Consider the following 15,868-nt stretch of genomic DNA (forward strand, 5'->3'; position numbering starts at 1 on the left):
ATATGCAATACATCCTCCGATTGGGTAACTTCTAAGCCATCCACCAATAGCATCCCTTGTATGAAATCAACTGAGCAAACAAACTGAGGAAGCGTGTACCATAAATTAAAAGACCCATTGTCCGCAGAAAGTCGCGAACCAGCGAAAAATCCGTGATATATATTTAGATATGCTTACATTTAAAATCCGCGATAGAGTGAAACCGCGAAAGTCGAAGCGCCATATAGCGAGGGATTACTGTATTTCGATTCTTCTGTATGTTCTGTACACATAGTGAATTGACAATAAAAGGCTATTTGATTTTGATGCCAAAAACGCACCTCTGATCGATACGCTTCAAAACAGTTTTCACTGCCAGACGTAATACACAAAAAGAAGCTATAGGATTAACACCACCTTCTGATCAATCGCCCAGAATCTCCCATTCCTCATGGGGCTTTCGCATCTGGCGACAATACAAGCAACCGACAAGTAACCCAACTCCCTCAGGTGCAGTGCGACCCACTCCAGGGAGAGCAGCAGGTGGGGTGTTTGACCGGACACACCGAAATGCAGTGGGGTTAAGGCGAGTTCAGGGAGGCCAGAAACCTCCCATGGTGCCTTCTGGAAACCAACAAGCGAAAATGAAATGAGTTGCAGTATCAGTAAACTGATTAAGTCAGAGTTTGTGTAGCAATTACTAAGTACGTTTTCCTTTATTTTTCACTTAAGCTGGCACTTAAGTCTTCAATCTGCCTCAAGAATGATTCAAGATATGAAGAGGAAGGGGAAGTGACGGCGAAGGAGGTAGGGACGAGAACGGCTGCCGTATGCATGCGCCACACTGCCGCCCAACTGGCCGCTGCTGAGAGTTGATTCTACAGTAAAATAAGAAGAGCCTTTGAGGTCAATCATCACCCCGAAAGCAGATAGTAAAGGTCACATAGTATATGTGTATTAAATTTCAGGTCAGTAGGTCAAACGAGCTACAGGCGATTTAAAATCCTGGGCAGACAAACGGACAGCCACGATAGTGTATTATATAAGAAGATAACTAAGTAAACACTTCTACCCATTTGATATAACCTAAATAACTAGCAAATGGCTCTAACAGTAGCCCTTTGGGTACACACCGCTACGACGTTGGCCTAAAAACCGGCCTGCCGTGTTCCAAGGTATGTGCCCTGTAACCCGCCGAGAGTGAAGCTCTTATCAGCTCTTGGCCTCTGCAGAGTCCTTCAGTGGCCGTGATGGGACAGTGCGGGTCTGCTCCATGCTCCCATCACTCTTTCAGTGAGCTCTTTTGAACCCGACACCGTCGGTAATGTAACCGAATGAGCTGGACAATGAGGACACCAAAACGAAGCAAGGGGAAAGGTGCAAAGTGCAGAAGTGCTATTATTTAAAACCAACAAAACAAATCCAAACAAAATTCCAAATGAAGTGCGGTGCTTCAAGTGTTCATAAATAATTCATAAAAAAAAAGTAAAATCCAGACGTTTAAAGCATGGCTAAAAACGAGACTAAAATCCTGTAGCAGATATTGGGATCACACCAGCCAGCCACAGTTCCTTCCCAGTCTCTCTAGCTTACCCAATGCCTGCTCAGCAGGAGAAACTTCAGCCACCGGGTCCTCATACTACCAACCCCACCTCTTGGCTGCCTTCGTCGGCGTCTGCCAGACCGTTCGGGGTCGGTTGTGCTCCCATCTTCTTTCTCGCACTTGTCCCTCAGATCCCTAGGGCGGACTCCTCCACGATCATACCCACTCTCCCGTTCAGCGAGCACGATCCGTCCCTTGAAAGCCGATCCTTCGAGCCATCCGGGACCCCTGACCTAACCTCTCTCATTCAAGCTGGCTGGCTCATCCTCTTCCTTTTGCCCTTAAAGCTGCTCTTGCTCTCACTCTCTAAGCCTTTCTTCCATTTTTTCTTTCCTCTTTGTGTCGGCCCGTTCTCATACGTCTCTGTGGGCACAGCGCCTCAATCATGCATATGCAGGTGCGACTCGCCCCAATTACTCCCTCAACTCTACGATCTCGCTCACGGATACTGACATGGCGAATGGATTATTTAAAAGCCGCCAATCATTTCGTAGCCACAGAGCCGCTACACCACAAGTGACTGTCATTATCTGTGTATTCCATCAAGAGCAAAGCTCTTGGCCTTTGCTAAGGTGTTCCTAAGTTCAGCCCTTTCAGGGGATTCGACCAGAAGCAGGCTGTGCTCTATGAAGATCTCTTGTAGCTGCTCCTGGACCCTGCTAAGCTACCCTGAGATTTAGTCCTTGTAGCAGAGGGACTGAGGTAGCCAGCCTAAGCCACTGTTAACGTATGGCAGAGCAAATGTTAACCACTTACAGAGAAATCAGTCAGAACTTTAAAAGGATGTAAGTGATAAGTGAATGTTCAAAAAGGTAAGGTGCAGGGTGTACATGTAAACCAAGGCTAATAATTGAAGACATTTCCAGGATTTACTTGTCCACAAATAAAAAGACAAACCACTGCACGTCAAAGTGTGTTTCGTTAACGCTTTCTCCACAATGAAACATTGCATCCCTTGGCTGAATTTATGATGCTCCAAAATGTTTTCAGTTTCAGCTAGTTTAATGAAGGCCATATTTCCTTTAGACGAAGAGTAATGAAGATTTACTTCTCCATTTATTATATTAGTCTCTACACCAGATGGGGACTGACTCTGCAATTTTTATTTTAAAAAAAACAGTATTTTCCATTACGCAATCCACAACAATTTCTTTAAAATACAAAATGCCCTAGAAGACCAATTACTCCATAAATTAAAAACAGCCAAAAAATTCCTTATATACGAGCAAAACAACATTTAACGAAATACCTCAAGAATTGGACTCAAAAGCAAAAGAAAGAAAAAAAATCAATGTCTGAAATCAAATATGCTTCACGTTAAGTAAAGAATATAAACTTACTAGCCAACCCGCGGCGTACCATACGCCGCATAATCAGGCCGTTTTTTAATGATTTTTAAGCACAGGGAGAAAATTAACATTTGAAAAATTGGTAATGTAATGAATCAGCAAGAAAAGCAACATTGTAACAATGCACGGAACAAACCAACACACAATCGTCCGTGCGGCGCTCAGGCGCGGAGGGTGGAACGGGAAGAGGGGAGAAGGACATCCACTCGCTCCCTCCATCATGCTAGTGTGCTGCTTTTTCGTCCAGTATGCACTGCCCGCTCATGTGCCCACCTCCAACTCGTCACTCCCATCGCTGTCTTTGCACAGTCCAGATGCACCTGTGACTCACGTAGACTTTTCATTGCTCTGTGCGGTTTTGGCTGCCCTTCTATATATAATCCACCAAGACACCCGACCACGGTGGTTGCGAGGTGGGAGGGGTGTGTGTACAAAGTGCAGGAGTATCTAAGAAGACGCATGTTTGTCGTGGATGCGAATTGCTGTATGTAGCGTGTAAAACAGTTTGCAATGGTCACGCGGTCGAGCATCATAACCGAAAACTCGGTTTTTAAAGACTGCTTACTTCATTGTGTATACGACTGTAGATGAATGAAAAGATATAACTCTGGAGAGGGCAACATACAATACAGCGTTGTATACGCTGCACACAGCGATTCACATCCGCGACAAATATGAATCTTCTTAGATGGCGCTGTCGCGTCCACCCACGCTCTCGAAGCACACACACTGCCTGGTCATGTGCCCGCTCGCAAGAGCAACTAACAGAGACTCGCCCACCGACTCTAAGAGCATGGAAAACCCCTCGGAAACTGTTTTACACGCTGCATACAATGATTCACATCCGTGACAAACAAACGGTTTTACATGCCAGATACAGCGATTTACATCCGTGACAAACATGCCTCTTCTTAGATACTCCTGCTGTGCCGTGTGGTGCCTCTGTGTGAACCGGTCAGGCACAGAGAAGTTCAGCTGCTGAGAGAGCGTCTCGACTGTTGCAGGGCCTGCATTGGTGAAGCAGGCGAGACGGTAATGAAACAGAGGCACAGGTAGCGAGGTGGGTGTGTACAAAGTGCAGGAGCATCTAAGACGACGCATGTTTGTCGCGGATGCGAATTGCTGTATGTAGCGTGTTAAACAGTGTGTGATGCTGCACGCATTCGTGCGTCGTAACCGAAAACTCAGTTTATAAAGACTGCTTATTTCATTGTGTTTTAACCTCAGTTGTAAAGGAATGTTTTAAGGATCCCATGGGATACCCCTCGCAAACCGTTTTACACGCTGCATATGGCGATTCACCTCCGCGAGAAACATGCCTCTATGAACAGTCAGCGTGGGTCGGAGCTGCATGTTGCCTCTACGACAGACGAATATAAATGACGCCATTTTTTCTGTGTCGTCGCGTCTGAGTTGGTGGGCGTGGCTCTGCGAGTTGTCGTCGTATCCAATGGTATTGGAGTTGGTGGGCGGGGCTCCTTCCTGCGCGCCATAGGTGTCTCACTTGTCGGGCTTAGTGAATCCACGCCTTCCGCATGCTTTCCATGGTCGTCTTGCCTTAGTGAATTATACATAGATCCTGATAAAAATCAACCTTGTAAAACAGATAGAAGAAAATTTTTAATTCACATACATGTTCTATATGGTTGCGAGACATGGACGATATCCAATGACCCGAGACTGGACTCCTTCATGTGTGTCTCTTCCAATAGTCCTTGGGTACCACTGCTCTGACTTTGTGTTGCTCACGGAGTCTTGAATGAGTCACATGACCTGCATTGTGAGGGAGTGTCAGTTACGGCACTATGGCCATGTGGTGTGATTACCCGAGGGTGACCCAACTCACCGCTGAAGGACCCGAGTGGCTGCACCAGGCCAAGAGGACGCCCACCTAACACCTATCTGTGGCAGATAGAGGGTCATTTCCGGAGAGTGGGACTGGGCCGTGTGTCTTTTAGGGGGGTTGCCAAACAGGATCCCGAGCTGTTTCATTGTGTGGCAACACTATGTACAAGTGCCTGCTCCCCAACCTGACCCGACCGGAGATCAGGGTGTTTGGTTTTTCCATATTTATAGCAAAACAGCAGAGAATGTGAGTCTGAGTGGGTTTTCATTCCTGCTGTAATGACAGAGATAAGAGATACTGTGGATCAAATGGTAAAATGGAGACTGATAAAGGACAGTCAGACTCTTAGTGAAGAAAAGGTGTGAGTGTGGAATACTGTGAAGTCAGTCCATACAACACTAAATACAGAAATCAATGTTAAAGGAAACAGAGCAGGCATATCCACTTTTTGGAGGTATGATTGTTATAGTAATTCTGAATGTTTGCCAATAATCTAAATTACTTGTAAATTTTTTTCCCTGACCTGATAGATGTTGTTTTACATCTGTCTACACATGAAACTTCCTTACGAGTAGTTCACTTAAATGGAAGGTGTCACTGATGGTTAAAATTAAACGACTTCTGAAACGATTATGACAAGAAATGTTCAGAGCTGTAATACGGACAACAAAGGAATACCTCATAGCAGCCCTTCCCAAACTCAGTCCTGGGGACCTCCTGTGGCTGCAGGCTTTTGTTCCAACCAGCTTCTGTTTTTCATTGGACTCCTGGGCTAATTAAGTGAACTGTCTGTTAGTCAGTCATTTCCCAACCCGCTACATCCTAACTACAGGGTCACAGGGGGTCTGCTGGAGCCAATCCCAGCCAGCGCAGGGCGCAAGGCAGGAACAAATCCCCGGGCAGGGCGCCAGCCCACCACAGGGCACACACACACACCAAGGACAATTAAGGATCGCCAATACACCTAACCTGCATGTCTTTGGACTGCAAGAGGAAACCCGGAAGACCTGGAAGAAACTAAGTGAACTGTTATTTCCCAAGTTCTGTGTTTTGGGAACAATTATAGAAATTAGAACACTAACTTTGGTAAAAAAAAAAATATATATATATATATAATATACACTTGTATGTATGTGTACATACATATATGATAGATAGATAGATAGATATATCTATATATATATATATATATATATATCTATATATATCTATATATATATAAAAAATGTACTAAGCAGTTATATGGTTCTTTTTAACAATATTTTTATCTCGATTTTCATTCTACTTTTCCAGGTGTTCTATTTAATGAATCCATTATTTTCTAATTAGTGGGCCTGACACTAAAGTAGTTGCAGCCTTTGACTATTCCGTGTTGTTTGCCGGGGTGTCTGCTCTGCTCGTTTTTAATTGTCATTAATAAGACACAAAGAAGGGGGGAAAACTGCACAGAGAAAATACAATGAATGCAACAAAAGAGAGTTAAGCATTTAAAATCGGTAGCAAAAGCAGAAACATTTCTAAATGTCTTATAAATGTAAAAATCATGCTGCTATGCTTCTCTGAATGTAGAATAAGAAGAAAAAAATTTAAATGAGCTCAGTGTTATATAAGGTGTTGTCACCGATTATGAATCTGGTAGGAACAAAAACCTGCAGCCACAGTGGGCCCCCTGGACCGAGTTTGGGAAGCACTGCCTTATAGTGATTGAGGATAAAGGAAAGCAGAAAGTTAAAGATGTTATTCCTTTTCATAGCACCACAGACTTTTACTGGAACTAAGGGTTGGATATTAGCTGGGATAATCTGAGAGGCTGAGCAATAACATGACAAAGACGGGCTAACAAAAGTTTATAAGAGCAGCACATGACCACTGTGTTTGTCTCTGTGCATACCACCCCACCTTAAAAAAAAAACATTTATATGTAACAATGAGAGCAACGAGCCAGTAAGGAAACAACAAATGAAAGAGTGTCATGTTCAAAAATGCTGAAAAAAATGAGGAAACTTCATCAATCACAATGGGTCAGCCACACAGTGAGATTACCGCTGAAAAAAAATTTAAATGAGCTCAGTTATACATAAGGTGCTGTCACCGATTATGAATCTAGTAGGATAGATAGATTAGATACTTTATTAATCCCAAGGGGAACTTCACAATTGGAATGGCCAGTCACGGCATGCCATTCAGACACACGACGTTGCTGCTACAGGACAGGCTCAGCGAGCCACTCATCACCAAAGGCAGCTTTATGTTTGATTTTCATTTCTGCTCATCTCTCATTTTGGACTGGAGTTTTACTAATACACACATTTTTCTATATTAGACAAGTGGCTACCAAAAAAAAGTATGAAGGACACCGAGAAACAGAAGTCAAAATAAAAAAAAGCCACCAACATTTTGGTATACATTAATTGTAAGAGGCACTTTTAGGTGCACTCACATAAAATGTTAAAAAGCTCTTATCATCAGATCAGTTATGCTTCTGGGCTCATGTTCAGAAAGCGGACGCCACTTGTTTGTTTCACAATAATTAGGATTAGGTATATAAGTAGGTTTTAACATTTCTGTTATCATTTTAGCCCTAAAATAGTGACTTAACATCAGGGACCCATGTTATTGACCTTAAGGTTAGTGTTTGGGCGAGGTGTCTCAAGCGGCGTCCGCTTTCTGAACAAGGCCCTGCGCTTCTGTTCACATAAATCAACTTGGCTGCCAGTGAACCGATTTCATTGACACTTAGTGGTTTTCCTTGAATAAAACTTTGTTGAGAAAAGTTCTACTTTCACTGAGATATCTCACACACAGTGGGCTGCATACATTTACATATCAATGTCAATTTACTTATACTAGGCTGACCCGCCTTTTAAGTTGACCACTTCTTAAGGCAATTCAATATGTAGATCAATTTGATATTTTATACAAACTCATTAATTTGGTTATATTGCATTTCAGCGGTATTACTTTAATACTCGTAGTTTGTTATTTTTGTGATGAAATTTAAACTTTTTTTCTATATTGAGGTCGCCCTTTTGAACCCCCTTGATATTTACTATGCGGTGTGGCATTTGTACTCCATCACCATTAATTATTTCCAGAGACATAATTTTGTCTATTTTTCCTGCGCATCGCGCACAAAAGCAAGGGAATGATGGGAGCACCAGAACTCTACTCACATCATGTCGCTTCGTATTGCAAGCTGCAAATAGTAAGTCTGTGATAAGCGGAATACCGCTACGCTTTCCACTCACGGGATGGAAGGACAATCCCGACCGCTTTTATATAGTAAGAAAGAAGAAGATATCGCACAGTCTGGAGTAGAAAATTATCTTTTACCTGGAAAAACGAAACTACAAATCCCATCGTGCATTGCAAAATGGACGGGGCGTGTGTGAAACTCTGCGCCTACATAGCACTCACCAGACGGAAGGACAATCCCGACCGCTTTTATATAGTAAGATAGCTCATTTAAAACAACATAGTAAAGCTGTGACCAAAGTGCTTTACAATAATAGCATAAAAGAAAAACAAAACAAATAACATACAAACATAAATAGAAATAAAATATATGAACATAAAATAAGAAATAAATAAAAATAATGTTATATAATCACAAAGAGGAAACCATCAGTATTACTGAAGATCACGGAATGCAAGTGAATAGAAAGGAGTCTTTAATCTCGTTTTGAGCAGTTCAACTGTCGACGACTCCTTTATGTGACGAGGTAAAGAGTTCCACAGGCAAGGCGCAGCAGCTGCAAAGGCCCTGTCCCCCTTAGTTTTACACTTAGTACGAGGGACAACAAGAGACAACTGAGCAGAAGATCTAAGCACTCTGGATGGCTGATGTAAAGCACACAATTCAGATAAATAGACAGGAGCGAGCCCTAGCAACAAGATTTTAAAATCAATTTGAAAATTGTCAGGCAGCCAGTGTAAAGAAGCTAAAATAGGAAAAACAGAGTCATGCTTTCTTTCCCCAACCAGAAAGCGAGCGGCAGCTGTAACCTGCGTATCAGAGATTTGTTAATCCCAGAACACAGCTCTGCCTGTGCCTGCACTCAGTGACGAGCGTTACACAAACAGCATTGGCTAATTTTCAAAATGGACTTCACTTAAAAACACAGAACCATTGGGTGAAACCTCAATTAATGACTGAGATACAGAGAGAGGAGGTCAGGAGCAGGCACTGATACAATGCACTGCCACACCCACCACAGGACAAACCACCTCAGGATCCCAGATTAGGACCCGAGTGCAGCCATGCGACGGGTGACACCTCAGCACCACACAAGTTCAGATGGAGTGGAACAGTGGGAGGTTTTTTATGGTGGCTAGAGTGCCACTTCTGCCACCAACCCCCAAGTTTTTCCCTGCAGGTTGGAGGGTCTACATGCAGGGCTGGATGCAGATTGTCATACCCAGAACGACAGAAAAATAAAGTTTAAAGTAAAAGCTGGGATCCACTGTACTAATTGCCTTTCATAATTTTAAATACTTTTGTCGTGTCACCTTATTCTCAATTTGCTTAAACTGAAAAGGTTCAACTCTGTCAGTTTCTTCTCCCAGCTCATATTTCTCAAGCCCTAAAAATCAGCCTAGCTGCTCTCCTCTGCACTTTCTCTAACAAATCAAAGACAAATAAAACCACGCTGGACATTTAAAACATTACCAAATCTAGACTGACCTCATAACCACTGCCGCTTATTACATTTATTTAAAGTACAGGTAACCACTGGTCTCATTCAGACAAAAAGGGGCCGAGATTCAAAACACGAACAGGAAACTAAAGAGAAAAAGATCTGAAATAAAGAGTTGCAAAGGCGTCACTTCTGAAAGTGAATTATCGAAGAGTGCGACGCAGCATCAACTGCGGCTGTCGGTTTTCTTTCCAATTCCTTATTTATTGGTCAATATCTAATTAAATGGCTTGGTCTGGCTTTGATTCAGCCCTAATTTATTAACTCTAAAGTGCATATGTAAGCAGAGTGTGCTACAATCAAATTAAAGAAAAACACAGTATAATAAAATAGCATGTAACAAACAAACAACAGTGTTGAAACACCATTTATACAATTCTGCATCCATCCATTTTTCCTAATCTGCGTATCCAGGACTGGGTTACCGGGGGCAGCTGGAGCCTATCCCAGTATACAAAGCAGGAACAACACCCGGACAGGATGCCAGTCCATCATAGGACAAACAAAGCCACACACTAGGGACAATTTTAGCAATGCCAGTTGACCTAAACTACATGTCTTTGGTCTGTGAGCGGAAATCCATGCAGACACGGGGGAAAGATGCAAACTCCACACAGGGAGAACCGAGGGATGTGACCTCCCGTTATTGCTTGTAAAGAAGCAGCAGTATTATCACTGCGCCACTCTCATACAGCTATATACCATAATACATACATCTTTATATATATATATATATAACATTCGCAAAAAACTCTAAATTCAACTGCCGTCTGCATGAGACTAAACAGATTCACCGTATATACTCGCTTATAAGTCTCTTGCGAAATGAATCTTAGCCTGGAGAGGTCTATTATTTTTTTTTACATCTTAAAGGTTTCCCATTGTTGTATTTGTCCTGGTGTCGATATAAACATGGGGAACTCCAGTCTCTGTATTACATCTTGCCTGAAGAAGAGGCCCAAGTTGTCTCAAAAGCTGGCATCTTGTAATCTTTTTAGATAGCCAATAAAAGGTGTCATTTTGCTTGACTTCTCACTATGTCCACTACGAATACGGTATAACATCCTAGTACTACGGAAAAGTACTGGGGAAAAAAAAAAGCCACATTTTAAAATGGTACAGCAGCAGCATTTGGGGAGCATACCGCTTTGAAAGCCCTCCCCGATCTCTCTGTTCAATTGACCTCCTGGCCAGTTAAGGGAATGGGGGCCCAGCCTGGACAAGACACCAGCCCATGTGTGAAGTCCTTTACATGGTCTATGACAGGTGCCATGGCTAGTATTTACCGTAAATACTCGCATATAAGTCGGGTCTTGAAACCTGAAAAATCGATCATAAAATCAGACCCCGACTTATACGCCCGTTCAAAAATACGCCACTTCATTTATTTAATTTTTTTTTTACATCTTCTTGCCTCCTCCAATCGCGCACCAGTTTGTCAGACACATCAAATTTTGTTGCAGCAGCACAGTTACCAATTTCTTTCACTACTTCAGCGACGTTTAATTTCAAACCAGCTTCATATTTTCTTCTGATCGTAGAAAAGGGATGCTCTTACGATAAAGGTGTATGAGGGTGCGAGATACAAAAAACACAAAACAGTGCAAACGTCACTTCGGAATAGTTCAGGTGGTCACGTAGGCACAATACATAGGAAAATAGGTGCTCTGTGGTTACTCTCTCGGGTGGGCGTTAGCATATCATAATCTCTTGGACCAATAGCGCCAGTTTTCTGCATTCGACTTATACGACCGACATTATAAAATACCAGAAATAGTACGGTAAAATCAGCCCCCGACTTATCCGCGGGAGAACTTAAACGCGAGTATATACGGTAATTAGAACATAACTTACGAAATCCTGATTAATGTTTGTTAACTCAGGAACAGAAGTGACTCACTTGGTACTAATATTCCAGTGAGTGAATCATTCTAACCGTATAATGCTGCTGACTAAACCAGGGGGACATTGGAACAAACAAACGTCAGTCAGCGTGGGACGCAACAAGCTGGACCTGCTCTATCAGAACACCAAAGCCAATAAATGAAAACCTGCAGTACAACTGAGCAGATCTGACCATCCTACTGCCACCTGCAAGCCTGTGATCAACAGCAGAAAACTGGCTTGAATACGAGAGGTTAAGTTTTAGGTTTCTTTTAAATATATATACTCTCTCTATATATAGAATCCAACGTCTGTCTGTCTGCCAGCTTTTCACAAGAGAACTACTTAACGGATTTAGAGCGACTGAGAGTCTTGTTCTGTAATTTGCTTGAACATTCCGGATGATTTTGCGCTAAGTACCAGAGTTTGCTTACAGGAGCGATTAATTTGCGTTAATCCAAGACAGAGGCTGTGGGCCGAAGGAAGGGGGACGCGTATCATCAGGAGTGGGGAGCCGGGCAGGGCCCTCCTCACTCACACGCCAGCCTCCATTCAAGTCGGACTACCTCTGTGTTTTGGAGCGGACCTTGACTCCACTTAGCTAGTGATACCCGTTTGTTTATTGATTTTTAAAGCTTGTCCTGTTTCGCGACTACACAGTCAGAGACGCATGGGACAGCTAGTATTTCCATAAAAACAACAGCAGGTCACGTCAGATGATTCTGCACTTATGGGGTGTATTGATAAGGGGGATGAGAGAAAGGAGAGGAGTCAGGGGGAGAACTTTGTGCCACAGTGCAGAAAGAATAGTCTGCAAATTAACCAAGGAACTGGTTATTGACACCCAAGAGTTTCTATGTCCGGTCATCATGTTCGGAGAGTGAATGTCATGGTGGTGCGCTCCTACCATTACTTGGGGGGGTCCCCATTAATGACAGATTGGACTGGTCTTGGAACACAGAGGAACTGCACTTTAGGAGACGGTGTTCCTATAGTGTGGAAAGCAACATCCTTCACATTTTCTACAACTCTCTGATGACCAGTGCAAATTTCTACACTATGTTGTGCACGTCCAGTAACATCATTTCAAGATGGCCCCCCCAAATCAACAAGCTAATTAAAAGGGCAGGCTCAGTTATGGGACACACTCTGGACACCCTTGCAGGTCGTAGTGCAGGAGAGAACCAAAAAACAAACTGAGCGCCATTATCAACAACGCTGCACATCCTTTCTCTGACACACAAAGGCTGAGGACATTTGGTTAAGAAGTGTGTCAAGAAACGCTACGGTGGTCTTTTATACCAACAGCAATACGCCTGTATAGCGCCTCTCCCACTGGGGCTGGGACTGCCCTGTGTAAGTAAGGCTTTGAGCATAAAAATTACTATAATATTTTAAAGTCTACCCTGTATTTCCTAGGAAGCCAAAGAAGAGAGATGCTAACATGGGCAAAACAGTCAATCAAGACTCGGACAGAAGCATTTTGAATGAGTTGTAGTCAGGACAGGGATGAGTGGCAGTCATCAGTCCATTATAGAGGGTTGTCTAGTCGGGATGAAACAAAAAATTGGATAAGCTTTTGCAAATGAATACCACACTAATTAATTAAATGTACTTCTGCAACTACAGCAAATGAAGGTTAAGTGACTCACTTCTGGTCACCTGTCACAACCAAGGCAAGGACCAAATAGACAACCTTGGGGATTTTAAATCATTTGCCGTAGGTGCTGGATGGCACTGCCCCTGCATTGTAGCCCCTAACAATGGCTCACATCACCGGTCCCCGTAAGGGAAGACTACAAGTGCCAAAAACCATCCATAAATCAGGGGAGAGTCCCTGCTTTTCACTGGTCTCTCCCATCTCCTGCATGCTCATACTTGCCATAAATCAGGGGTTCTCAATGATGGTCCTGAAGGGCAGCAGTGGCTGCAGGTTTTTGTTCCAACCCAATTTCTTAATAAGAAGCACTTATTGCTCAAGTGACACTTCTGCTCCATTTTAGTTGTCTCGCTTATTATGATTTTGAACACTAATTGCTTATTTTTAATCTTAAACAGCTGTATTCTTGGTTTTTAAATGCTCCTAATTATCAATAACATGCAAATGACAAAAGAGACCAGCATTTCTCCATTTAGTTTGTTTCCATTTACACCTGTGGGTATCTATTATGCACATTTGGGTTTAAATTAAATACTTGGAAGTGAAGAGAAAAAAGGACTGAGAATTACTCCTCCATTTTAGCCTTCAAATCATTTGGATGATATCCTTAGAAAGGAGAAGAAAATCTAGGATATGAGAAAGCCATGAAATTAAATTATTGGCAAGGATTGCTTTCTAATTAAGCAACCGGGTTAGAAGAAAAACCTGCGGCCCTCCAGGACTGTGATTGAGGACCCCTGCCATAAATAAACGACTAACTGAATGTGCCTTGTTTATACTCAACAGATCTTAGCAAAAATATTTTGCGCTTTATACATTGGGATGAAATTGCTTTCTGTTCCCGATTATTTTTTTTTTACAGATCCAGCTCCTGCGGGTCATAAGCCCCTTCCGGGTATAGTGTTACCTGAATAGATATTGGGGACTTTATCGCATGACGCCCCATCCTAGTATTTCGGATGTCCCCCTTACCATTCTGGTCTGGAGCCGCTGAATTGAGGGTATAATTGCATATATATGTACGCATTCATTTAAAAATTTGATCACAGCAAAAGCGTGGTGTCGATCCCAGGAATTGACAAGAAATTGAAGACTCTATGTCGTTGTCTTTGACATCTGCCTGCCCTTTCGCTAAAGCAGAACCTGACTATTCGTTATCCATGAATTTAGAGGAAGACAAGGAGATGCGGAATTCACGACACTTAAAAGTTGTAATAAACCTTAAAAACTAAACCATCAACACAATCGATAGACTTAAAAAGATAAATAGCCGAACAAATAAAGGACCGTCCACATTGAACAGCAGGAACTGTTCTGGTACAGACACCGAGGCCGGCTGTCAGAGGGGTGCCCGCCGCCGCCGCCTTGACTTCTGGACCCGCCTCCTTTAAACCAATCAGAGCCGCACTCCCGCAGCCAAACACTCTCTTGCTGAAGATTCTAGAACTTCCAAGCAACTCAGGTGAGCTATTTGTCCCCCTCCTTAAAATCGAAAACATAGACGTGAATAATAATGAAGTGAAAACAGCTGCAGCGCAGTCATCCCCCTAACGAAACTCCACCAACTGAATTTCTTCTGCTTCGCCCACCACGCCATGTTACATAAACCGATCCCCTGCACTCGACTGCCACTTAAGCGTTTATCGATCGGTGCCCCCAACTTTCCCCTGTTCACCAAGTTCCCGACAATAATAGCAAACAACACCAAAATAACTTCAAGAAAACATGTACGTGAATACATAAAACATGCTCACTCTCTCCAACAACAGCTTTCAACCCCGAACGCGCCATCTTGCAGCTTCACAGTTCCGGGTTTAATTAGGAAAAAACAGCTGAGACGCGTAAAAAAGCTGTAAAAGCCTGCCCATCCGGTCACATACCTGCCTGTCACTCATTTTTTAGGGGGCGGTAATTAAGGGAGGCAAAAAGCTCCCAATCTCTCAATCACTAGTCTGTCAATCATATTATGGGCGGGGTTATCATGGGGAAGAGCGCGGCCGGGCTGTGACAGGGCGGAGCAGTCGCACACCTTGCAGGTATACGGGTTTAAACGTTAAAATGATCGAGATCTTTTTTTTCTTTAAGCACTTTAGTATTTCGATGTTTTATCTAAAGATTACAATGCAGTACTTGTAGCCCTGGCTCCAGGGGGTGATTTAGCCGAGCAAAGCCCTCCTAAATATCATGTCAAGCCACGCCCCAACCCCGCAGTCAGATATACTGTTACTTGTTGGATGTTTGTGGCCCAACTTAGTGGTTTAAACGCCCCGCCCCCTTGCCATTTTGGGCTGAAGCCGGGGCTGAGTATTTACCATATTGAAGCTGACTTTTCCGTTTAAGGGTGGTGTTCAGCCCGACTTTACCCCGATAACAAGCCCCGGACTGGACTCTAGTTCAATGCAGAATGCGTCATTAGTCACAGCCAAGCAAAGTAGCCAATCAGTTGGTTGCAGAGATACCTAAAAATGAAATTGTCTGTGTACTTCACAAGCCAAACTTAAGGGCAGGATCTGATTGGTGGATACTAACAGCGACAGGTGTAGTCTAGAGACCGGTTGTCTCGGAGGGATGGCCTTCGTCTTGACGTCTGCATCTAGTCAGAGATGCAGCGATATTCGAGCTCCGTCGCTCCCCAAACAAAACGTCAAACGGTAACAACATAACACTGGAACCGGAATGTTTTTAAAATTATAAATATATTTGATCAGGTTTGATAAACCTGATTAATCCAATGGCGAAATTACAATGCATACAGCAGCAGAAACATAAAATACAAGGATGCAGACTCACAGGACAGATAATACAGCCAACCAATCAATCAATCGATCGATCAATAAATACATAACTTAA

General features: G+C 43.0%; 1 protein-coding gene across 1 annotated transcript in view; it reads right to left on the bottom strand.

The window, feature by feature from the left end:
• Positions 1-14,885, bottom strand: part of stxbp2 (syntaxin binding protein 2) — an 80,949-nt gene extending 66,064 nt beyond the window's left edge. Inside the window, exon 1 of the mRNA XM_039770381.1 lies at positions 14,773-14,885. Within this exon, the coding sequence (XP_039626315.1) occupies positions 14,773-14,809 (37 nt within the window). The 5' untranslated portion in view covers positions 14,810-14,885. The remainder of the gene's footprint in view (positions 1-14,772) is intronic.
• Positions 14,886-15,868: the final 983 nt, after the last annotated feature.

Source organism: Polypterus senegalus, chromosome 12 (assembly GCF_016835505.1).
Source record: "Polypterus senegalus isolate Bchr_013 chromosome 12, ASM1683550v1, whole genome shotgun sequence".
NCBI classification, from domain to species: Eukaryota; Metazoa; Chordata; class Cladistia; order Polypteriformes; family Polypteridae; genus Polypterus; species Polypterus senegalus.